Below are 26,494 nucleotides of genomic sequence, written 5' to 3'. Positions count from 1 at the left end.
GCCCCCTTGACCTGTCCGTCCTCCCTGGACTGACCTATCCCCTCCCTAACTCCCCACCTACACTCACCTTTACTGGCTCCATCCCCGCCTCTTCGACCTGTTTGTTTCCTCTCCACCTATCCTCTCCTCTACCCATCTTCTATCCGCCTCCCACTCTCTCCCTATTTATTTCAGAATCCCCTTCCCCTCCCCCTTTTCTGATGAAGGGTCTAGGCCCGAAACGTCAGCCTTTCTGCTCCTATGATGCTGCTTGGCCTGCTGTGTTCATCCAGCCCTGCACCTTGTTGTCTCGGATTCTCCAGCATCTGCAGTTCCTACTATCTCTATCTCATTCCTTGTTGTTTTAATTATTTTTGGAGATCTAAAATAAGTAAATCTAGAAAAGTAATTTCCTCTTTCCCTTCATATCTCCTCTTACAATCCAATCTTTCTCTTCCTCTATTCTGTTCTGTACTTGGAGGAATGTAATATATCTACTAAAATTTACACTTCCTTCTCAGTCTATATGCTGTTAATTTTAAAATCCATCAGTTGCATTGATTAACAAAATAGACAATTTCTTGCCCTATTCACTCAAATCCCAAGGTCTTCCTTGCTTTGATGTTATCAGTTTATTTAACAGCTTACCATACAAAACAAAAAAACAGTTTGTGCCCTTGTATTGTAGGTATTATATTTTCAAAATCAGAAATGCTATGATTTAAGAAAGCCGATTTAATATATAACCTAAATAGTGGAAGGCTATTTTAAATAATTTTTTCTTATACGTAATAGGAGAGATCAGGTTGATTCTGAGCAGCAATGCACCTGTCAACTACTGGAAAGTAAAAGTAAGTTTTCAACCCGTGCTTTGTGAATATAGGGGTTCTATTCCAGTACTTTGACATGCAGCACCATGCTATCGCTAAGCTTACAAACCAAATTTATCAAAATGCTGCAGTATTAGTTTAAAATCTAATCCCTCACACAGGCTGGAGAAATTACAGTGTTTGGAAAGTTTGGGCCCAGTTTTGAATTTGTTGCCTGTACTTTTAATTCACAAGCCAGTTGAAATGGATTTTCTTAAACAACAAAATTATCCCTTTACATGAACAACAGAAATGGCACATGATGCATTCTAATATTGTTATAATTTCTACTGAATGATATTATTTAGTTCTTATCACAGTGACTGCTCATACAAAATTCCTGGACTGGAAGCCAACATTGGTTAGCTAGTGTAGGGGCAATGGGATAATTAGATAGGACACAGGAACAGAAGTAGTCCATTCAGCCCATCAAAATTCAAGGTCCTTTGCAAATTAAAATGAACCAACAGAATTTGGATGAACTTTACTTTTTGAGGGGTGGTAAACAAAAGGGAATACAGGAATAGCTGGGTCTGGAGGAGAATGAAGGTCTCAATGGTGAATCAGGTGGACCACAAGCAGAGATGGGTGCTGTTATGGAGGTGCAAGTAAATGGACTTTGTTAGGGAAAAGGATTTGGGGCCAGAACTAAAACTTGATATCAACCAGAATGTCGAGACTGGGAATTAAATGGCAGTGGTCAGGGAGGGACAATGGAATAGATAGTGAAAGAATAGAATTTATGGCAGTGCAGAGTCTAATGGCTGTTGTTTTCCCAGTGTTTAACTGGAAGAAACTGTGATTTATCTAGATCTGAAATTCAGGTCACAATGGCAACACAACCAACTTGAATATACAGAGCACATTTAAAGTGGTAAAACATCCCAAGGTGCTTTGCAGGAGTGTTATTAAGCAATATTTAACACAGGGCCCTATAGGATGCATCACAACAGGTAATTAAAACCTTGATAGATTTTAGGCAGAATCTGAAGGAGGACGAATCAGTAAAGAGGTGGAGAGGTTTAGGGAGGGAATAAAGTTGTCCCTAAGCACAGAGATAGTGAACGGGTAGAGAGAAGTAGTAGTGTGGTACAGAACTTCATACAGGTGTGATCCCTGATGCCTTGGCTACTAGTTAGCTCTCAATCAAGATCATTAAGTGAAATGGACATTGGAAAGGTGGTAATAATTTGAATGGATGGAGAGGTTAATTATAGCACTCTCAAGAAGAGTTACCTGGTCATTGCTGTACACAAATTGGTTGATGCATTTCTTACATGACAATAGTGACTACACTTCAACCAGTACTTCATTGACTGCAAAGTGCTTTGGGAAGTCCAGAAAGATACTTTATTAATTCAATTCTTTATTCTTTTCTAAATGTCATTGAGATCTTCATATATGGAGAAAGGAGGGGATTAAAGATAGATCTTTGGAGGATTCCAGAGGTAAAGCTGGATGGCCCGGAAGAAAAGTGGTTGCTGGAGATTCCACGATTGGGCATGAATGGAAATATGAGAGGGCAGTCCTACCCAAGTGGACAACGGGAGGTGTTGGAGGGGATGATGTGGTCAATAGTGTCAAAGATTGCAGCCACATCAAATAGGATTAGGATAGAAAGTGCCATCGTCACTATCACAAAGGGTGTAAATGATGTGGGCTGTTTCCATTCTATGGCAACGGCTGAGACCTGATTGGAGAAGTTCAAACAAGTAGTTGTGGAAAGGTTAGTCAAGGATTTGAGAGATGATAACACATTTTCAGAGCTTTGGAGAGGAAAAGGACATTAGAGATATGTCAGTAGTTTGAATGGATAGAGAGGTCAATTTTGGGTTTCTTAAGAAGGGGGCGATGACGACATATTTGAAAGGAAGTGGTCAGTACCTGAGGAGTGAGAACCATTTATAATACCAGCTAATATAGACCAGAAAGAAAAATGGAATACAAATAGATTATTGAGAGCAGTGTCATGGAAACAGGAGGTGGGTCTCATGGACAAGATGCAGAGAGGTGTGAGGGAAACTAGAAGAGAAACTGAGTTTTGAGTTCAGAACAAGGATGGGGGGACAATTGGGGAAGATTAGCTCATGGCCAAGGGGTAGGGCACAACGTGGTAGAGGCAACTTAATAAGATGTTTCAATTTTCATGGGTGTTATACTACTACTGTCACATCTGGAGTACGTTTATAGTTTTGGTCTCCTTATTTCAGAAAGGATGTGAATGCATTAGAATTGGTTCAGAGGTGGTCTGTTAGAGTGATTCCTGGAATAAGCAAGTTGTCTTATAAGGAAAGATTGACAGGCTAGGCTGACAAAGTGGCATGACAATGCATGATACACCTTGGTTCCCACACCTGCATTAAAGCCAAAACCCTGCCTAGTATATCATGCAGATCTATTCTGAATCTATTCATATAAAGTTGTTCAACTTTACATCTGCAAAATGTTTAGCTTTTGAAACTAAATTGGGAATTTACCAAAAAATGCAATCAAGGAAATTACTTGAACTGCTTCTAAGTCAATTAATGTACAATTAAAGATCTAATGTTTCTCACCCTGTATAATCCCTAGCACAAGCTGCCTACTAATTTAATTGATGGTAAGGAATCTTTTCTTTCTGCATATTGTTCTACCACACCAAGCACTGAATGTAAGTGAGATGGTAAGACCACCGGTGCCTTATGTACAGACCTGATTTGTTCTAGCTGTACAATTAGCTATTCATAGGTATCTCTGAGTAGCTGAGGATGGTAGTGTGTACAAGCTCTATTCTTTGTCTGCAAGAAAACCATTTGCTAATATCAGGCACTTTCCCATACCAGCACAGTCAAGTTTGGGAATTCAGTAATACGATATGTGTCATATCACAAGAGGTGCTTTAATAGGCTGCTTTACTGTATCATTTGGCTCAAAAATCAAATAATACAAATACCTCGAGAAAGTTCAAAGGCTGGATTCATATCTCCCTCTTTTAGAACATAGCTTTAGACAATCTCACGAGGTGGACATTTCAATAACTTCACACTAACTATGGGGTATAATCAAGGGAACAATTGCAATGTAATTGTTAGCCTTAAATTAACATACAGAACAAATGGTCTGAAAGAAGATAGACTGTACTTATTGTGGAGAAAAGAGCAGCTAATTTGTATGCAGCAAGATGCCACAGGCATGCTGAATGATCAGTTAATCTGGTTTTGGTTTTGGGAGGAGCGTAGCATTTGGATAATTCTGCTTCTCCTTATGTCATGTTACTGGATCTTACCTAACCACTTGAATAAGCTGACAGGACTTTAACTTGTCACCTGATCTGATGAATGGCACCTTCAATGACACAATATTTCCACACTGAATTTTCAGACTAGATTGCACGCTCAAATTCTGGAAGGAGCATTCAAACAAAAACAAACTTTTTCCGCACAGAAACAAAAATAAGTAAAACCAAGAACTGACTGTAAATGTTAGCCTTTAAGTATGGAACTCCTAAATCCAGAATAGTATTAGGAGGATTGTAGTTGTTTTGTTGCATTCAAGTTATTTTGTCTGTCTTTTTCAGTTATCTGTTAGTCAACCGCTGTAGGTAGAATGAGTGGATAGTCAAGCAAGTGTACCAGGTTTGTGTCAATGCCATGCTCAAATTGGTCACAGGGAAGTGTATGAGAATGATGTTATATTTCATTCCACTCCCCCACCCCCGCAACTCACTGCTCCCTTATGTGAAATTAATCAACCCTCCACTTAGTATCTCCTGTGAGCAAACTGGCAAAGGTTATGAACTTGCTCTATCCTCCAAGGCAAAGCATGCTAATGCCACAAAGAGTTGCCCTCTAGCAACATGCCACTTAGATATTTGTTGGCCTACACTGTAAAAAAGAAATCATTAAAGTGTCAATGAATTTGCAGATATTTACAATTCCCTCCAACTGAGCATGGGCAGTTAACAAAAGCAAATAGTTTTACTGCCTGCGTTTTAAGATTATAGTGTATTCCAATTCTGGTCAAATCTTTGCCTTGTTGTTAGTTATTGTTACTTTGCTTGTTATTTTGAATAGATTTCCATCAATTCAGTTAAAAATTAGGCCCACAACAATACTGTTTTGAGTTACAGTGTGTTGGTATAATACAACACAACTTTGCTCGAATTTTGAGGACTGTATATCTAATTATTTGCAGTTGAACTGGGTTGAGCAACTGAGTGAGAAGTGTCTAATAGTGATCAGGCTGGAAGCAGGAATTGGGGCTAGCAACAAAGTTTCAGCCTCTTATCACTGATGGTGTTAAATGAACAAAGTATCAAAAGCTTGTTACAATTCTAATAAACATGACACTTTTCATTGCCAATTCCCATCTATTAATACTCCTTTGCACAGAATGTGTGCACACTGTATCGTTCTTGTGTCATACCAGTCAGAGACCTCATAGCATGTACTTGCACCAAAACAGGAAGCAACATTTAAGCAACGCTTGTCCAAAACAGTTCATCTGAGGGGTGTAAGTAAATGCAACTTGTGTCACTTTGTACTGATTGATACCATTTTGGCTGCCACATTGAAAGTAACAATAGCTAGAGTACAACTGTCCTTACTGAAAACAGAGCCTAGAGAATGAACAACACTTTCGGTTTAGAAAAAGAGAAGAGCCAGGATGTTTATGTCTCATTTTAAAGGTGGAACAGAGTTTAAATAAATGTTCCGGTAATCTACATGGAGCTCTCTGAACAGGAACAAACCAACAGGACCAGAATGTACAAGTGTTTATATTTGTCAAGTGTTCACCCCATAGAATTATGCTCATAACATCTTAGAAAAGACAGATTTTGACTGGAGGCTTGTGGAATCTAGGCAATAATGAATTGGCATTCATTCCCAATTATTTTCATCAAAGCTAATGAAAATAAAAGTGGTAAGTAATATCAGCCAGACTGTCAACTCACTATCACCAGGTTTACATTATCACACAGTCACAATCTCACCCAAGCAGCTTAAGGTGGCATGCTGAGAATGAAGAGATATATTTAGATTAGTATTTTTTTTTTCCCTAAACTGCGGAGAAGAATAACAAGACAAACTTATTCTAGCATAATAAACTGGTAGCAAAATATTTAGCGTCCAATGCTAATACAGACAAAATGGAGATCAGACAACAATCAATTCCCAGCTTCAATATTATATTCTGTAAAAGGAAGGGGAGCAAATTTGAAAAAAGCACTGCTAATCATAAATAATCTGATTGCTATTGTGAAACAAGGTCTGAGCTTATTCTGAGCTCCCTCTGAACTGTTCACAATAGGGACATCTTAACAGGATCAATACATTAGGACCAGAAAGAGGACTTTCTATTGTGATGTTTCCATACAAATAATTTAGAAGAATTGTAGAATATTAACTTTATTTCACAATAATACTGAGGCATATCTAGCCTGGCATTTTCTCCACTGCAAACAGAAAAGCAATTTCTGGTCATGTTCAAAAATATATTCCATGGTACTATATTTTCTGTTTTACATCTTTTAAATCAAATCAACCCCTGAATCAGTTACACTAAAACACCACAATGTGGAAAAAAGATCTAAAATGTAAAGCTTGCTTATGCTGATTCTTTGTGAGATTATTTATTCTCCACCAAACTGACACCTCTCATAATTGTGAATTCTATTCTTTAGCAGGCTGGAGGCAGTGGCTGATTTTGAAGGATGATGTTCAAACTGATGGTACCTCAATATACATACATAGTCTTATAACTTTCTTGCCAAATGACTTCCTGTCAGACTTGACAAAAGATCTATGAGAACATTCTAGTGGTTAGAAGTTAGGAAAACAAAAAAAAAGCTTTTTTTTGTCATGGAATTTCCCTTCTTTAGATAAATGGGCAATGAAGGAACAAAAATGTAAAACAAATTGTTAACTGTAACACTAGATTTACCAACTTAGGTGTTGATGCAAAGGCAAAATACTGCAGCTGTTGAAAATCTGAACTAAGAACAGAAAATGCTGGAAATACAAGCAAGTCAGGCAGCACATCCATCAGGTTACCTTCATGAAATGTTAGCTATGTTTCTCTCTCCAAAGATGCTGCCTGGCCTGTTTGTATTTCCTGCATTTTCTGTTTATATTATCAGTTCAAGCTTTCTGCACATCAGTTAGAAACAGGCAAATCAAGATCTGAACACAAAGCTGCATGGCCTTAACAACCCACCTCAACCCACACTCAAACTACAGTTGGATAAAATTGGAATATGTCTGCCATACACTTTCCTTCCATCCTTTCTGAAATTTAATTGTTGCCTAAAGATTTTCCTCAGTTTTTCCACATAGATCAGCTGCTGTCTTACCACTCCCTTTGAGATTTTATCAACCATGCCCTTGAATGTGCTTCTACCTTTCAACTGCAACCAGCTTATTTCTTGCCTTCATAAATGGTGAGCTTTATAGATATTTTCTAATCCTCCTGTTCAGACAAGTTATTACATATCTCTGGAGCAGATGGGATTTGAACCAGGAACTCCTGACTCAGCAGTTGGTGAGCTTTCTCCTGGCAACACAATGAGAGTTGGCAGCTTGCCTGTTTCACCTAAATGATGGCCAATCTTGATAACTGATTAGACCATTTGTATCATGCTCAACCAAAGTAAACAATAAAAGACCAAGTACCCCCAAATTCCTTGGTATTCCTTTGTGTGTGTTGGTGGTGGGAGGGAGTAGGACTAATATCCCTTCTCTAATTTTCAGCTAATTTGGCTATTTTGGGTAAAATTTTAATTCCAGGTTAAGAAAGGGAATTAAAGTCATAATTGATTTGAATGTTCTTCACGGCACAATTTGTTTCATTGCAAAATGATGATGTAATGGATTAGGTAAATCAGGTGCAATGTTCCAATGGGCTCACAAAACCACAGTTATATTCTCAGCCACTACAACTTTCCTGTTTCTACTGGCGAGATTTTTTTTATGCCTAGATCAGGAACTACTTCAGTGAGCAACAGTGAGGGGGTCACAACTGGCCTTTGGCTCAGACTGAAATCTTTGATTTGTTAAGAATGCAAAGAGCTGGAATCCAGTCTTATCACGGAGAAAAGGCACTTTACATTTCACCCAAGGAGGCCAGTCGGTTTCGGGCTAACATCTTGTCCATATTATGAAAGCTCCAGTAGTGCAGTGTTCCCTCAGTGCTGCTGGACTGTCAGCCTAGAATGATGCATTCACACCTCTTGAGTTGGATTTCAATACACAGCGTAGTGGCTCAGAGGCATGGTTAACATCTTCAGGACTATGGCTGTTTAATGGGAGAGAACATTTTAAAAAATCCTCACAAGGCCATATCATTAAATATAAAAGGCTCAAAACTGGTGCTGACAGTAATTGCTACACTCCTGTCCTCACACACAGTTGCTGCTGATACAAACTCCTTATGTGACTTGATTTTACACATATAAGATCTTTATGTTAAGCTCTTATGTTTAATGGTTAATAATGAGTCAGTATCCTAGTTTTCTTTGAAGTTAACCAAAATGAAAGTTGGGAGTGATGAAGAACAGGTTCTCAACTCAGTATTTCATGACTTGCACAACCCAAAGTCAAAATCTACCCAAATTTTTTATTTTGCCTGTTGAAAGATCTGAAAGTCACAATCTTCACCTGTACCTTGCATTTTACACTTCTTACATTTACAGTTTATGCACATTCTGATCGGAAAAGGATCAGCAATGAATTTTTTCACTAAGTTCAGTCATTCAAGACAGCTGTTTAGTGCTGCAACCTTGGTCCAAAAATTCCACATCAACATTTTTGTAGCTAACCAGATAGCATTCCTTTTGTAGTTACATTATAAGTCATGGGCAATGAATCGAGTAAATGACCATAACTCCATGACATGCTAAATGCAATATTTACCACACACAGAGAAAATTCATCATGTATTACTGTACAGTTTTGCATTAAAAAAGTGGACAGCGAATGCCAGCTTTTAAGTCTGCAGCTAAGTAATGGAAAAAATCACAGAACTGCAAAATAATAAAAAATTAAAAACTTCTAGGTATGAATGACATGTGTAACTTAACATAGCCAGAACTATGTCCTTTACAGAGTTCTGCAGTTAAAAACCATCACGATAAATTACCTACAAAATATATTTTAGTTAGCATTTTATTTTAAACACGTCTTAATTTGAAAACATCTTCTGACATGCGCCTCAAATCCAAGTCTGTTATTTTTACAACAAATACAAGATTCTGATTTCAAAAGGTACTTTGATTCCGACTTTCACTAATGCAATTTGACCAGATGCAAACAATTCATAATCTTTATCAAAATCCGCTTACAACATGATCTAAATCAGATATAGGATAAAGTATAAAATGCACAGGGATACATTCCCTTCCTTTGGTGATTTTAGTCAGAAAGATAGATGCAAATACAAACTAAAGAACACCAATTTAAATTTATGCCCAATTTGTTGCTGAAATTAGCTTAGGATTCAAAATACATCTGATAGTGCTTACAGTGTATAACACTATAAATCCCAGAGTGACAAATTATCACTGCAGGCTTGAGAAGTATGTGATATGTTAATGTTGCATCATTCAAATCAGGAAAGATTTTAAATCTAAAATATGCACTGGGGTAAATTTCTATCTGTACCACCTGGATAGGAAACCTTTCCCTGGGTGAAATGCCAGATGGGAAATTGGAATGGGAGACTGTACACCCATACTGGATTCTGCCAATAATAGGAAAGCAAAATAGCTTTTGTAATCAGTGTGTGACCTCCCCTCTCCTAACTTGCTGTCCTTACTCTTCAGTTGGGTAATAATTCTCACCCAGGCGGTATAGATGCAAGTTTCCCCATCATATCAAAAATGAGCTTTAAGTAGCCACCTACTTTAAAATGTTAAGTAGATGATGAATTAACGGTTCATTTAGGTAACTGAAATAATCTTCAGCCATTAAGAAGCAATAGTTGCGTATTTCTCGAAATAACCTTAATAAATAATTGTAATACAAAATTATAATCATACCTTAAGTTCTCTGAAGAATATACTGCTTCGAGCCCACTCAACAATGGAGAATAGGGTCTGATCTGCCATCTTACACATAAGCCCAAAAGTGTTGAGCTTTTCATGTTTTCCCCTGCTGGCCTGTTCTTGCTGTAAGTAGGCCAGGATCTTGGCCTGCACCTGGGGTTCATCTGGTTCACACTTCAAGAGTTCCACTATAAGATGTGGGATACTAGATGGAGAGCTGGTTGGGTAGGCGTCCATATACGAGTAGCCCATTAGAGATTCTGGGGAGCTAGTATAGGGATCTGGATATTCTGACTTGATAGTACGACTTGGATAAGGACTATAGGTCTGATAGCCTTGCAAACTGCCATGTGTTGGCATTGCCATGCTAATCGGAGATGTCACAAATGGGCTTCGGTCATAGTCTGTTGGAGGCAAGGCAGGATGGTTTAGAGGTAGGCCTTTGGAGGCTGAGTGGATGTTTTGGATAGCAGAAGATATCGTCAGGTCTGTTGGCATTGTCTGCATCACCTGAGTCATGGCTTCTAGTTTAAGTCCATTTGCTCGTATCAGAGCTTTCTTCTGCTGTTTCAGAGCCCTGTCCCTCTTGTACATTGGCCCAAACTTGTTTCGACCTCCACGCATGCGATCAGCTCTTACAGCTGTGGAATACATAGGTTATAAAAAATAAATCAGTTCTTTAATTGATGTACAAACAAGTACATATATACACATTGCAAAAAAAAATTCACACTGTTTTGATATTTTTCTCAAATATTATTTTCCTAACATAATTAAAAAAACTAAGAAAGTAACTATTAGACACTCAAAGCCTAATTGGTTCAAGATAATTTGTAGAAGGTTATGGTTTGTGTAGCTCCAAAATATGTAAAGTATGTAAAATTAATACCTTTCATCATATTTTATGTGTTGATTGTTGCTTCATTTAAAATAGAGATCTCTATTCTGCAGATCTGTCTGTGAGCTTATGCTTCAAACCAGTTGACAACCATCTGGCAGAAGCAAGCCTTCAAATCAGCAGTCTTATGTGAACTGATTATACCTTAGGTGTTTGCATGTATTAAAATATCACTATGCAGCTCTACTTTGCAATGACCAAATAATCTTCACTGAGGAGAACAACTTCAATAATGGCAATGAGGGATTTATCAATACATGGTAACTGGACATGTGCGCACAAATGAATTTAAGAACAGTGTGCCAGTATGACTCAGTACTGTAACACTCCTGGTAATGTCAGAGATCTCTTTGTTAGAAAGGAATCTAATTTTCAGAGTAATTTTTTGGACATCACAAGTACTGCAGCGTATATCTGAGAAAAGAATTATCCTTAGATTTCACGCACTCAAACAGTTGTTCTGTGAAAAACAACTACACTTTACTATAAAATAAAGAGTTTCTACAATGATTGCACTCTTCCGAATCAGATGTTACTTTCAAACTTTATAATTTGTGTCCGATTCAACATATAATGTTTTCAACGTCTCTGTGCTTGTCTTGATGCCAGTAATGATGTGGATAATATTTAACCTCTACTTGCAATTTCTTTCACTGTTTCATGTCAGTTTTTCTGCCTCCTTTTGCCATCCCTTTTGCTTGAATTGCACTATTCATCAATGATACATTAGTAAAGCAAAATTATATTTCCCATGTGAAAAAAAACAAGCTCATTGAGAGCCCTGATGTCACCGTAATAGCTTCTAATATCTCAGAATTTAAAAAAAAGATTAAAACAAATTCAATTCAGCAGATGCCTTGGGATTCATTTTAATGGTCTCTGACACAGTAGTGTCTGTCACCACTGAGCACATCTAATGGCTACTGAGTATTCTCGCTGAGCAGTTTCAGCAATTGGTGACTAAAGGAAAACAGGAACTCTCTGTCAGGCAAATGACATGTTGAGACTGCTGAGACTAATACTTGAAATAACAATTGGAACATTTTATCTTTGAGATTAGGGCCATGATAAAAATATATTACAAAATTATGTATCCATTATAACATTTTGATGATTAGAGGTTCAAACCTACAGAATAGAAAATGGACTAGGAACTAATTGTCAGTACTCTTGGGAAAACATTCCTGGCTTCATGAAATCTGTTATGTGCTTATAATAATGCGTTAATTTATCAATATACCATCAAAACAGCTCAAAATTTTGCAGTGGTCAAGTCTAAATGACAAAGTTGACTATAATCATTAAGGGAGAATTTGGAGTTATTTTTTATTCAAGTTAATCCTGGACTGATTTATCTCTATATTACTAAGTGCCATTAAAAATGCTGTTATTCCACAGTAAAATATATACTATTTTGGATGGCAGCACATGACATGTTGTGGAAGTGCTGATTTAGAGCTATTTCTGTGGTTGTCATGATATCCAGAATATGTATTCATGCAATGGGACCTGTCAGAATGGTGATAGAACATGATGCCTGTATAATTTAGATTGCACAACACTCTGAAAAACACAATCCTCACAGAACAAAAAAATAGTCCCAAGGTTTATTATTGATTTTGGTTAGATCTGTTGATTTTGAATGTATTTGTTCATGGGATGTGTGCATCGCTGGCTAGGACAGAATTTATTACCCATCTCTAGATCTGACTTGCTGGGGCCATTTCAGACAGCAATTAAGAGCCAAGACAACAAGGTGCAAGGCTGGATGAACACAGCAGGCCAAGCAGCATCATAGGAGCAGAGAGGCTGACGTTTCAGGCCTAGACCCTTCATCAGAAAAGGGGGAGGGGAAGGGGGTTTTGAAATAAATAGGGAGAGAGTGGGAGGCGGATAGAAGAGGGATGGAGGAGAGGATAGGTGGAGAAGAAACAAACAGGTCGAAGAGGCGGGGATGGGGCCAGGAAAGGTGAGTGTAGGTAGGGAGTTAGGAAGGGGATAGGTCAGTCCAGGGAGGACGGACAGGTCAAGGGGGCGGGATGAGGTTGGTCGGTAGGAGATGGAGGTGCGGCTTGAGGTGGGAGGAGGGGATAGGTGGGAGGAAGAACAGGTTAGGGAGGCAGGGACGAGCTGGACTGGTTTTGGGATGCGGTGGGGGGAGGGGAGATTTTAAAACTTGTGAAATCCACATTGATACCATTGGGCTGCAGGGTTCCCAAGCGGAATATGAGTTGCTGTTCCAATTAAGAGCCAACCTTGCTGGGGGTCTGGAGTCACACATGGGCCAGACCAGGTAAGAATGATAGATTTTGGTTATTAGTGAACCTGATGGGTTTTTGAAGACAATTGACAGTGGTTACATGGCCACCATCAGCTTATAATTCCAGAATTCTAATTGAATTCAAATTCCACTGTCTGCCATGGACAGATTTGAACCCTCATCCCTACAGCATTAGCTTGAGGTTCTGGATTACTAGACCAGTGATGCTGCCACTACACCATATAAATGCATGCGCACAACAAATTATTATAACTACTTTTGAGCACAAAAGTCCAAGCTGACATTGCAGTGCAGTACGCTGAGGGCATGTCATACTGCCAGAGGTATCATCTTTCAGATAAAACATTAAACGAAGGCCTCATCGCCTCTCAGGTGGATATGATATGTGGATGGAATACTATCACTATTATGATTACTATGGAGTATTATTTTGAAGAAAAGTTGTCTTATCATCCTGGCCACTGTTTATTCCTCAGTAAATATTTTTAAAAGAGTTTTTCAGGTTATAAACACATTTTTATTTGTGGTAGCTTGCTGTGCATCAATTGGCTGCAGCACTTTCTACATTTCAACAGTGACTGCACTGTAAAAGTACATAATTAGCTATAAAATGTTTTGTGACATGTTCCATTCATAACAGGCCCTATATAAATGCTAGTCTTTCTTTGTTACTTTAATTATTTATGAATGAACAGCCAAACTACACAATAAATTGGAATAAAAATTACGGGTAATTTCCTGACAAAGCTGAGGTATTAGTGACCATTATAAAGGATGATAAACTGGAACAATAAATAACTTCTTAAATTGCTGAGTCCTAAATACCACGGAGTTGAATGCAGCCTGCTGAAGTGATAGGGGTTGTTGTCAAATTGTGCGTAGTGTTATGAAGAGAATGGAAGATGACTAATGTATAGTTTTAGGTTGATATTGCTTCATGAGCGAGACAGAGTGGGGAATTTGTAATGGAGTGATGTACAAAATTGCATAGGAACGAAAAGTAGTAAAGCAAGATCATTTAACATATAGGAAAATTAGTAGCACATCTGCCTTTGCGCCGGAAGGTCCAGGGTTCACGTCCCTCTCTAGGACCTGAAATGTCTATGGTAGCAAGCGCTCACGATACCGCCGATCAATTTGCCAATCAGTTTATGAATTCTGAAGTAAAAATGTGATGAGGGATAATGATCAAATTATAAATGTTTAAGTGATGCACACTATGTTTGAAAAGGACTTTCAGCTTATTATGTAGAATGAAAACAAATGTGTTTGTGAAAATGTCACTTGATTCTTTTTTAAGCAAAGTTACAAATATTGACAGAGCAGTATCGTGGCTTCAGAAGTAATGCAAGACAACGAAAATGTAGACAAGTAGATGGGGCTACGTTATGTAATATAGGAATCGATACAATTACGTTGGATGGTGCGACGTCAATTGATCCAATTAGAAAAGGGTTGGCATGGAGCACATTCCTCTGACCTGGTGTAATTTCCACTCGTATGCCAAGACGGGGATGTGGAGTCACAAAGAGACCTCAGTTTGGTACAGTGTTCAGACGTCATATGGAATAATGGAGGTGAATGATGTAGAATGATTTTGAGTGTGAATCCTGATACTTGTTTTCTGAATGCACTTAAATGATTTCCTTTCCTCGTCATTTCTGGTGCAACAACGAATCAAAGTCTGATTCTGACTGGCAGATTGCAGGTTAGAAATGAAATTTAAGGAATTCCAGGCTCTAATACTTAAAAGCCAATCGCGTAAAAATCGATTCTCTCTGTCCTTGCAAGTGCTAATTCTTAAAGATTCTTTAAGTAGCGATAAGTCATTCCAGACTTTTCAACAGCGATACTTAGCAGCCTCCTTACTGTTTCCAGGGAAAGCAACAGAACCCCTTTTAATGTCCCTCCAACACCTGCGCGGAACGGATCAACAAGGGTCCATTCCCACTTTATCAACTCCCAGGCGGTGGCGACATGATAGAACTGGCACCCCGGGTCAGGGACTGTGGAAGCTCGGCACGGAAAGCGAAACAAGTTTTCCTACTCTCTGAGTACCCCTCATCCCCAGTTCTGCATCTACATTCCCGCTGCAAGTCCAAGAGTCTGGATAACAGGGAGAGCAAGATGATGTACGCATTTTTAAAACCATTCTGCCTCCACGTTGTCACCTGCCACTAAAGCGCAGACATGAATATTAAGCAATTTTCCAGCCAGCAGAAACTATCCGTTATCCAGTAGCCCCCAGCAAAGAGGGAAGAAAAGTTGGTAGCAAAATAAAGACTACCAAAATGAAAGTAGTAAAAAGCATGCGTCACCGCTAGTAAGTTCACTCGGTGCTAGATGCATTAGGATCAGAAAGGTAAAGAACGCCAGTACATTTGATCAATTTCATTACTGAATGACTAAGTTATGTTTTCACCGGTTGAAATATTCGTTCAGTCATTGTTCCCTGAATCTACACACTGCACGGTGCAGTATCTACATTTAGAATTCAACAACAGTCAACTGCTTAAAGTTGAGCCATGAGGTTGAACACTAGACATTGTCTGCGAGCCTACAGTGCAATATATGGACTGTGGCATTTACAGGCAGCATGCAAACAGACAAATATACCGCGGCATGCAACTCCTACACTGCTTTCCCAAGGATTCGGACCCGGGCAGGCTGCAGAACGGTTTTAGGAGCAATCGCACGGTTATCCTAATTTACAATAATGTCCTCAACTACTGAGATTCACACAATGATATATAAAGGGGGTACGTAGACGATTATTCATATGTTTTTATTGACACCATCGCTCATATAATCAGGGATCTGGTAATGTTCAGAAACATTGAGCAGTCAGCTTGCAAATCTAGTTCAGTTTGTTTTTGTTTTTATTTTATTTTAAAATCGATTTTCAGTTCCCGGCTAACTTCAGCGTCCACTTGTCAAATCCAACGGACACATCAGCCGGAAGATTGGAGTCCCTTTTGGAACTCGGGTTAGTGAAAGGAGCCGTGAATCTGCCATTTGCTGTCACTGATTGAGGATTGAATTGCCCTGAGCTGAGTGAAAACGCAAACACTTTTTAATCGGGAGAGGGAGATTAAACTGTGCGAATGTCCAATTCTGGGAGAAGGGGAATAAGAGAAACAGCTTGTAAATCTGATATACCGGCGTCGCACTCTAAAACGGTCACCAGAATTTCACTTCGTATAAAATATAATCGGGAGCCTTGGTTTGTTTCGGCCTATCAGCACCGCTGTACGTTTGTTCTTATTAATCTGCCGAATGATATCAGATTCAAGCTGTGTGCCTGTTGGACATTACTGAAATTGTTCTGTGCAGCCCTCACTCTGTGATCAGGACAGTAGCCTCCTGTTTCTCCGATGTGTTCAATCCCTCTACGTTTTTTTTTCAAACGGCGGAGGCAGACGACACACAGCTCGGTAGCGTCTGAAAGTTGCCACTTACCTTCCAACTTCATCCCGACATTCAGGCATTTCTGAAAGCGGCAATAGGGGCATCTTTTCCTCTGCGTTTTGTCGATAGGACAGCTCTGGTTTTCTATACACGTGTACCTTTTGTTATTCTGAACTGTGCGTTTGAAGAAACCCTTGAAAGAGAGAAAGAGAGGGGGAGAAGAGAGAGAGAGAGGGCGAGAGAAAGGTAGGATAACTTGTTTGGGATGCAGGTATCTCACCAAACCCGGCTTTTCGTTTCAGCGGTTTTGTTAAACAATCCCTCTCTCCTCGGAAAGGAGCATCTATCACTCCTGTCACTGAAATAAACCTAACGCCAAGAACAGAAAAGCCACTCGGTTTAAGGGGTTGCAGGTCTAACACTAACGGGAAGATTTTGAGCGTGACTTTCACGGGGGGAGAGACTGACGTGCAAGGGGAGCCGGAGGGAAGTGAGGGTTTGAGTGTGAGTTATGCTGGAAATGCTTGCAATCGTAGTGAACACAAGTGAACAATAACGAAACAAACACCCCCCCCATTCCACCACCCCACCCCCCACCAAAGTCCGCCCCGAACTACAATCTTGCCTTTAACTGAGACTCCCTCATCCCCAGGCAGACTGCTATGTAAAGACGGGGATCCCTTGCAGCAGATTAGAATGGGTCAGATATGAACAAGGGGATAGGGGAGGATGCTAGTCTGAATAGGGTGAACCCCTCCACACACCTAGCCCCCCCCCCCAAACAAATAAAAAATAACCGCACAATTTTCACCGTCTCCAAAATGAACGCGGAAGGGTAATTTTGTTCGAAGATTGGTAGAAAGTGCCGGCAGGGGTTGGAGTCCGGATTATAAAGTATCTGAAACAGAAGCCGACTTTAGAAAGGCAGAGGGAAACTCGTGGCGCCGAAAGCGGCACTGGCAGCTCCCTGGGGATGGCGAGCATGGAGAGTGGAATGAGCCAGACAAAGTGCCACTCACCTTACAGCTCTCACAGGTTAGCAGGCCGTAGTGGTAGCCCGAGACTTTGTCACCGCAAACCGGGCACAGTTCGTCCAAATCCTCATCGTAGGCATACTCCATCATTTTCAACTGGCTGGCTAAGGAGAGACACAGAGAGTGAGGGGAAAAATCACGCCACTTCTTCAGAGACCACTTTGTGTGTACACACACGCACAATACACACGCAATACACACACATACACAAGTCAATTGGAATGACACAGCGGCCCGGTGTAAATCAGCTTCGCTTTAACGACAACATCGATCGAGAGTCCTGCTCGGCGAATGAAGGGTGTGGGGATTGTACACGGGTCTCATCCCCTTCCCTTCTTACACACTCCGGAGAATCCAACAGCTGCCAAAACGATGCGAATAGAGGGAGGAAGCGATTGGATGAGAGGGTAGGGGTTGTCGGGACCATTAAAAAAAGGAAGGTTTGGGGGTGGGGTGTGGGATTAATGACCATCACATAACAAGGGCTGGAATCTTAACAGTTTTAGTTACGGAAAGCAGCGGAGAGACTATAGAACAAACGTGCAGGTAATAGTAACGCACCTTGTGGAACTGGCCGCTTAAAAACTGCTGGGTGCTTTTATTTTGTTCAGCACTAAAGCTCATCAATATCAGGTCACTGTCAGGAATTCACATTCGGGCAAGCTGTATGGTTCTCAGGCTGACTTAGGTGCTTGGCGTCAGCGAGTAGGTGACTGCAATAAAATGTAAAGAAGAACTTCTTGAAAGAAAACTTTATGGGGACGAGATCATTCTAGAATTCAGACAGCGGTTCAAACAGGTGTTTTGCCTTGTCGGATTCACGGGGTGATAATACTGGGCCAGTATAGGGTTGGGGGGGGCGGCGACAAGATGATACGAAAGTTCCACCATGTAAACTGTACTTTACCTTCGGCGCTCCCAATATACCCAGAGGGGATTTTTTTTTGGGGGGGTGGATGTGAGGTGAGGCAGCCGGCACACACACTGCGGAACAGAAATCAGGCAAAATCCCACCTGTGTGTAAACTACACTTCTCAATGTTGGCCCGTTACCGTTCAAACCGTTTCCCACACTTTCTCTCTAACACATTGTTTTACTGGTCGGTAACAGCTTGATGCGGGATATAAATTCTCGCTAATTCCTGCCCCGGAATCCCACTTTACAACATCCCACACTAACTCCTCAGTGTTCAGAAGTCAACCGAGGGCTATGCGCGGAGTAAAAGTTTAAAAGTACGAACAGCGAGATGGGGGCATTTTGCACCATGTCACTCGGCCGGGGAGTGATGGGATCACCCTGTGCTAACTCTCCTGCTGCTCTGCAATTGATCCCTGGTTATAGCGAACGATATTTAATAAAAAAAACTGTAACTCCATTTTAAACTCTTCTCAACGGATTGCCAGAACCTCACCGTTAAAATAAACTCACCTTTAAAACGCACCCTGAACTAACCTACCCCCTCACACATGCGACGATCCAGATAAGAAAAAGCCAGAAGTTAAGCGTTGGCCGCAAAACTCGACTAAGAAATATTTCAAAGAGACGTGCTGAGAAACTGGAAGAAACCCATTCTCTGGGTCTACTTCCAATGCAATGGATTGTTTAGAATTGAGTCCCTTGTCCGGTCGGGGACGCGGGGATCATTTGCAAATACAGGTCGAGGAACGCTCGCTGGACTTGAAAAGAAAGTCACGGTCCTCCCCGCTCCCCCCCCCCCCACCCCCCGGGCAAAATGATTGTCCTGGTCTTATCAATACAGATTTTTCTTTCAAAACAATATTGAAAGCCTTGCTGAAGATTTCTGTATCCTGCAAAGCAACTCGACTGGTCTGAACTGAACGAGTGCTTCAGCTGCTTCGATCGGAAACGGATTATTGGCAGACGGGGAAAGAATTCCGCCTTTGCTAAACTTTCCTCCAACTACTTCTTTCAAGCGCCTGATTTAAAATGTTTGGGAAATCTACATGCACGTCCACACACGCGGGCTGTCTGGGTCTGAGCTGTTGCAAAGTTCATACCACTGCAAGGATTTCGATGCTTTCTGTAATTACTGAAATATTCGATTATAAACGGTGTAATCCCTTTCTCCGGCTGCGGGCTGTGTTGACGGTTTAAAAGTTCACATTCCTCATTCACCTCGGAGAGGTGAAATGGTAACTTTGCGTTTTGTTTTTTTTTGGGAGGGGGGAGAGCAGCGCTTCAGAAATTTAAACTGAGCTTTAAATCTGAATCAAGCGGCATGTTGGTTTTGAAAGGACGCTTCTCCGTGACATTACATGCGGGGCAAGTAACTTTAATCTAACAAAGCAGATCGTTCCCTTAGAGAAGAAGGCAGGACAGGCGTTTGGTGGGGGGCTGGGGGGTGGGGAGGTGGTGGAATAGCGCAAAACGGGCGCTAGCGAACAAACCGCCCCCACCCCACAGATTTGTTTCCCCACCGACTCCCAACTATATATGAATTTCCAATTGAAATGACGGACTCTCGGTTGAGATTGAGCGCATCGGCAAACTATCCGACATTCCCCCCGCTCTCCGCTGGAGCCTGGGCTATTTCTAGGAGCCTGTGAGCGCTCTATTTCTGAAGCTTGTTATTTATAAGCTTATTGTCATCTTCTGGTCGGAGTAACACGCACAACCCGCATCGCGTCTACCGCCCGACAGGTGCTCTGGGAGCAGGAGGCAGGAGAGGAATATCAGAGAGGGTTAGCGAAACGGGAAGCTCATCCACCTGGTCTTTGCCGAACTTGGACTGAAACTGCTGCAGTTGGAATAGTTTAAAGGATAGTTGAGATATCTTGCGCTCTTGGAGGAAATCACACTCCGCAATACGTGGAAGTGAAACGTTAGTTTAGAACAAAAGGGACAAGTCACGATTTCCTTGATGTGAATCCCAATATTCTGTTGCTGCTCTGACTAGTTGGGAGGACTGGAAAACACGTCAGCGGCTACAGGAATCCGGTTTTGTAAGAGTGCTGATACAATGAAATACAGGGTATATCCGCCCTGCTGTAGTCATCAAGCCCTCGTATTGTCCCCTGTCCTGGTTACCTTTGCGAAATGGTCACTAGTTTAAAGCAGTGCGTTCAATCGGAGAGGCCCAGTTCCCTCCCCAGTGCAACTACTTCCAAATGTCCTTTCCAAATCCAGCTCCGAGCGCAGCGCGCTCCCGGTTCGCCGCACAGATTGCTTGCTTCTGGGACACCCATAAGCGTCCTCTCTTCTCCTTTCTACCTACATTACAGGAGCCGGGACGGAAATCCGGCGAGACAGCGGACTGAGTGCTGAAGAGACGGATGGTTTTCCTACAGTCCTCTGCAAGCTCGGCAAGAAACTTTCTGTTTCAACTTATCAAGCGGCAACGTATGAAGCAGAGAGCGCCAAGTCCCCCCGGTGTCAAACTGAGATCGAATTCTCATTGTGTTTTAACATCACGGGCACCAGCGGGTCTGTCTATTCTGCACAGAGGGTTCTTAAAACCGAGTCAAAACGCACAAAGACGCCTCTATCAAATGCCAATATTTAATATGCTCCGTGTGGTTCGCACTTGCAGAGGTGATGCTTTTCAGAAAGCAACATGTCCAGAGTAGTTAGACGGAGTTTCTTTCCTCTGTTGAGCATGTGTGTAAAATTGGGTCGTTTGCAACGCTACTCCACGCCAATTGCCCCCCACCCCTTTCCACCTCTCTCCCCGGGGTTCTTGTACTTGCTTGCCAAGTTCTCCGGTGGGATAACCGGCCTGAGCTGTTAACTCAGCCTGGGGGTTCGGCTAGAGGACAGATCACCCTCATACTCCCGGACTGGTGGGGGGGGAAGGGGTGGTGGGGGGGTCGTGGGCTGGGTGGTAGGCAACAAGGCAGCAACTGAGTTTGTAGTTTGTGTTGGAGTGAATAGTTTAGTAAAGGGCGCCGTGAGTGGCCACGTTGTCTCGGGCTGCGGGGTCCAGGGGAGGACAGGTTAGTTCTCTTGTTTCAGCTTTGCACAGATTCTCAGCCACCACCGTCTCCCCCCCCCCCCCCCCCCCCCCCTCCCATCCACCCCCCTTTCCACCTTTGCACATTCACGGGGCACAGATAGCCACTCTCCTCTCATTTCTGGAGAGACCTTGGGCGAAATGTCAACATCCCCACATCCCTTAGCACTCCCCTCTCCCCACTAGCAAAGGGCGAGGTACAGGAGCTGATGCATTCCCACCTTCCACCAACACCACCTCCCAACCCCACTCCACTCCGCCCTCCGAACCCGGCTCAACGGTTTGTTAAATCGATCAACTGACCAGGTTGTTCAGTACAAAACGCAGTTCTCTTACCGTGCATCGCCTCCGCCATCCGATCCCCACGCGAGTAAGCAATACCAATGGATAGTGCCTCAGTTTGGGGCAGCATGACACTACTCCCCCGGGCGGCTGGGCTAGGAGGTGGGGGGGGGGGGTGCGAATCTCCGTGCGCTATCCGAAGATCTGGACGGACGGACACACACACACACACATACACAGCGCGATGGAAACCAGAGATTGATTTGATTTAGAGCTGAGATCGAATACAACTTGACTGAGCAGAGAGAGACAGAGAGAGAGAGAGAGAAGTGTGTATTTGTTGTTAGCGCGTGTTGTTGGGACTCATGGCATGCCCCCCTCCCCCGGATCAGACTGACACCGACTCATTCTAGTCTCCGGCTCGAGTGTATGCAGGGAGGCTGGCCTGTTAAGTTACAATCCTGCACTTCCTCTTCACCCGCGCTTTCCCAGCGACCTGCCGCCCGCAGTCCAATAGGCTCATCAGGCCGTCCCAGCGTCAGCCTGACTCAGCCAATAAAGAGGGACGGCCTGGGCCCAGGAGCCGCAACTGTCCCCGCCCCCCTCCCTCCTCCACCTCCAGGACAATCATAACATTCCTCCAGGAACCAGGACAGAGCACAGCAACTCACAATCACAGCCTTGCTGGCCCTTCCTACACTTAGCACAGTCTCAATGCAAGCCAGTTTCACATCCTCATTCACATTGCTGTCATTTTTCGATCCATTGCATCTGTCAACTTGAATGATTGCACGAAGTCTTAACCAACTCTATGCGCCAGCAATGTGCAGTCCTAAAGGACACTTGACATTTAGTGGAATTGGTGCAGATCCCAATGACTGGACAGTTAAGATTGACTCTCAAAAGGTTGGATTTGCAGCATCGTGCACAGTGTGATCCCAAAGCCTGGCGGTCAGCAGCGTGACCTTGATTCCAGTGGGACATTGGAAAGTTGGGGCGGTGGGTCAACAGAGGAAAGGGTCTCATTTCGGACCTCACTAAGAATTTTTTTTGAGACAACAAAGATTTTTTATCTGCTAATTCCAAAGAACTTGGCCACGTTATAGTGTCTCAACTGAATCTCATCAAAGAGCCTTTAGATTTTTTTGAAACGGCTTGTTCACAATTCATTACATAGGTGTGAAACAGAGTCAGGTACGAATACTGATCACACAACACGGAATCGTATATTTGCGCACTGCTTGCTTAATACCCCAAACGTTTGGTTTTTACAGAATCATTAACAGCGTAAGTTGAATATGAAAGTAAACTTTCAGTGGCATGCCAATCACAAACTGGTGCGAAATATCACAATCTTTATGAAGTGCTTTTGGCCATTTGGGAAACAAGCGTTTTTTTTTACATCTGTAATTCGATTCCGTATATATGCAATTCAAATAACAACTGTCCCTGTCAGCTCCACCACTCTCCGTATCCGTGAACCTAAAGAAAGGGTTGAGTTGGATTTTCAGAGGGTGAAACAGGTCATTTGCGATTCCATTGAGGTAGTTTGGTATCGGTCGTTTCGGTATTATATTGCGGCTCTATGTAACTTAAATAAGACTAACTTTAGGTTATTCGAAGCTTTTCACCAGCCGCCTTATTCATGATTTATTGAAATATGAATTCATCACGTTATCGAGTGCGATTGAGCATTATTTCTAAGAAACGAAGTTTTTATTAACTGCTTGATTTTGATTAGGAGGCGAATCTCCTGCACAATGTATTCGATGCTGCATACTTTTAACAAGTTCGCTGTTCTTTCCTTAAATGTTTGACTAGATGATGAAGGCAGCATGCTAAACAGAGACTTACTGGCTCAATTAACTCAACAGCAATGACCTTTCCTCTTACCGGAGCTGACTGGTGATAGTTGAGATGCTACACGTAAGGGGTAAGAGGTGCAGTGGGGAAGTAGTCACATAGCTCACCTTCATGTGAATCACTGCTCAAGGGCATTGGCCACCACGGAACTTTCTCCCCTCTCACCCACCACCCAGCAAAAAGCTCCGATTCAAAGTTCTGGGAGATTGCAGAATCGATCTGTAATTTTAATCCGTTTTTACAGGAGACTCCCGTCACCTTTTTTCGGAATTTCAACAAACTCGCATACATATTCCAAGCAAACAGCCTCACATATGCTGTCTGCTAACTCTGCCGCAAATGTAACACTAGCCGAGGCGAGGTGGCCCATTTTAAACTCACGTTGTCTCTTTGAAAAGCGACGGTCATTAATACTACCAGGCTATTCTTTCTTCGGCTTCTGACAGCTCACATACTTCGAAAGGTCTCTCTCTCTTTCTTTATGGGGCCAATACATTACATCCAGCTCTCGGGAATCTACCAACAGATCCAGCAGAGCCAGGAATAAAACGCGGAGCAAAATTGAATTATTGCTGTCTACTCGCCTCTCTCCTGGCGTTAGGTAGTTCATATTTTTATTTCACTTATCAGCTCTTTTCTCTCGACGTGATAAACATATCTGAATAATGAAATCACAGGAGCTGATCAGCGAGGATAACAGCTATTTAGGGAAATACAGCCTTCATCACGTTGTATTTAAACATATTGCAGGGCAAGTTTGTGTAATTACTACACTGGGAAGCCATGTAACTTCTGGAATGTTATCTGTCATTCGTCTATCTGTCTGTTAATGGTCTATTCCTCTATCAGCCTGTCAATCTAACCAACTGTGCACCCATTAATAAAGCAATAACACTTTCCACAAAGATAGTTGCATAATCCAGTTATTAATCTTGTTCCCCGGCAGTGTTCGATCATTATTTCAATAGAGCGGTGTTTTATGAACAGGACCACACGTGCTGAAACAGATACCTCTCTATTTTTAATTCCTATTTGCCGAATTTTTTTTTTCTTTGTTGTCTGATTTTCCTTACAATGCACCGATTTCCCCCCGCAGAGATGCACAAAAGTCTGGGCGCCTTTACGATTGCTATTTGCTTCTGAAACGTGAACAAATCGAAACAATTTCAATTCTGCTTTTAGCACCTTGTGGCAATCCGCCCTGGGATCATTGCCCCGAAATATGGGTGTGAAATACCTTTCCCATGTGCAAAAGCGCCCTGCACATCTACAGCTAGGAACAGGGCTGCGAGTGTTTTAGTGCAAGAAAATCTAAACTGGTAACTGAACACCTTGCGGAAGTCCCGGGCCGACAGTGGGATGCACATTATAAATTCTCTTTCGGCTCTTTAACTCGCCAGAAATCAGACAATGCCGTGATATAATCTCTTTTGCCTATTATCAGAACTTGCCGTGGATTTCATGTTATTGGGGCACTGCATCCCACATTGTTTATCCTCTCGGACTGTCTTCAACGAATATTTTAAAGCACCCGGAGTTAACAGTCGGGCGATAACACTAAAACTGTTCAGCTTTCAGTGCCCAGCTTGGAAATGGCATTGGAGGGGAGTGTGGTGTCCCAGGCGCCACACAGGAGGTGCCCAGCTCCGGGCTCTGCTCCCGGAGCCAAATGGTAAATCCTGGAGACTGGGGAGCCACTGGCATCGACACAATTGGACGGACAAGGTGTTTCAACTCCCTCCCACATCCCTCTTCCCCCCCTTCCCCCGATACTGAACATGCCCGCAGGAGCTGGCACTTCCCTTGGCCTTATATGGTGATACTCTGACCCCAGTCAAAGGAAGCTCTGCCAACGCGATGTGTGACCCTGCTCACAGACACGCTCCTTTCAGGAAGTGCTTTCTCGCGGTTGGGAACTCGTCCATTTCTCCCTAAATGAAAAAAAAACTAACCCTCAGGACCCCGGGTGCCAGGGGGCAGAGCTATGACAATGCTACAACTTAAACAAATCTATAACAGACCACAGGGGTTCAGCTCGGCTCAGGGGCGGAGAAAGTTGAATGGACCATTTCAGCGCCAGCTAAATCTCTTTCTGAAGTCTCCGACTACAAGCGTTCGAGAGATGAAGGGACTCTAGAATTGCTGACACGCTGTCTGACTTTGTGACCCACTTTATCTCTCAGTTCCCCCAGCTCAGAGTGGTGTGTGTGTGTGTGTGTGAGAGAGAGAGACAGAGAGAGAGAGAGAAAGAGAGCTACAGCCAACCTGCAACATGCTCGAGTCTTCAGGGCTCCGGATCCCCGTCAGTCTGAGCGGGGGTATTGAATAGCCGAGGTGCCACTTACCGAGAGATGTGAGCGCAGGTTTGATAGACATCGCTGTGGTGCCGGAGGAACGGCCACTGGCACATTATTAACTCCCAGCCTGACGGTCTTGAATGTCCAGCTTCAAACATGAAGCGGCACAGGCCGGGCTTTGGAACGAGAAGGTGCAGGGATAAAGCTTCACAGAACCTGGAATTAAAACCTCATTCCAGATGTGGGGAGGCCGTAATGCATGTGGCTGGCCGGACTATGTCCTACTTTCCCGGTTTCAATGACCGGCAATAACCCGTGACACGCCATTACCTGCTGGCCTTTACTTAGAAAAGGTGGAAAATTGGTGACCTGCTCCAGCCGCAGCTCATTGCCACATGATGGTGCGCAGGTTGATAAGAAGGCCCTGTCATAAACTGACAAGCTGGCCAGATAACAACGCTGTGCAGATAATGGCAGGTCAATGATTAACCAGCAGAACGGGAATGAGGGCCTCTGGCTCAGTACTTAGACTTGTTTCAGTTGCTCAGAGAGAGTCGATATTACATTGGCTAAGTACCTGGCCAACTTTGGTCC

At 42.5% G+C, this 26,494-nt stretch overlaps 1 protein-coding gene across 6 annotated transcripts in view; it reads right to left on the bottom strand.

Annotated features, from left to right (window-relative positions):
• nr5a2 (nuclear receptor subfamily 5, group A, member 2) overlaps positions 1-26,282 on the bottom strand; it is a 176,009-nt gene extending 149,727 nt beyond the window's left edge. The window contains exons 1-5 of one of the 6 annotated variants that reach the window (XM_048602299.1): positions 25,949-26,282; positions 18,050-18,201; positions 17,474-17,592; positions 16,506-16,647; positions 9,862-10,508 (exon numbers count right to left, since the gene is read on the bottom strand). In XM_048602299.1, coding sequence (XP_048458256.1) covers positions 9,862-10,508; positions 16,506-16,647; positions 17,474-17,578 — 894 coding nt within the window. In that variant the 5' untranslated portion in view covers positions 17,579-17,592; positions 18,050-18,201; positions 25,949-26,282. Of the gene's footprint in view, positions 1-9,861; positions 10,509-16,505; positions 16,648-17,473; positions 17,593-17,695; positions 17,765-18,049; positions 18,202-20,216; positions 20,286-21,794; positions 22,181-25,948 lie in introns of those variants that run through there. The other 5 variants (XM_048602298.1, XM_048602301.1, XM_048602300.1 and 2 more) reach the window with 5 other exon arrangements.
• Between the last annotated feature and the right edge of the window lie 212 nt (positions 26,283-26,494).

Source organism: Rhincodon typus, chromosome 10 (assembly GCF_021869965.1).
Source record: "Rhincodon typus isolate 14 chromosome 10, sRhiTyp1.1, whole genome shotgun sequence".
In the NCBI taxonomy this organism is placed as follows: domain Eukaryota; kingdom Metazoa; phylum Chordata; class Chondrichthyes; order Orectolobiformes; family Rhincodontidae; genus Rhincodon; species Rhincodon typus.
This window is presented reverse-complemented; position numbering and strand designations above follow the sequence as displayed.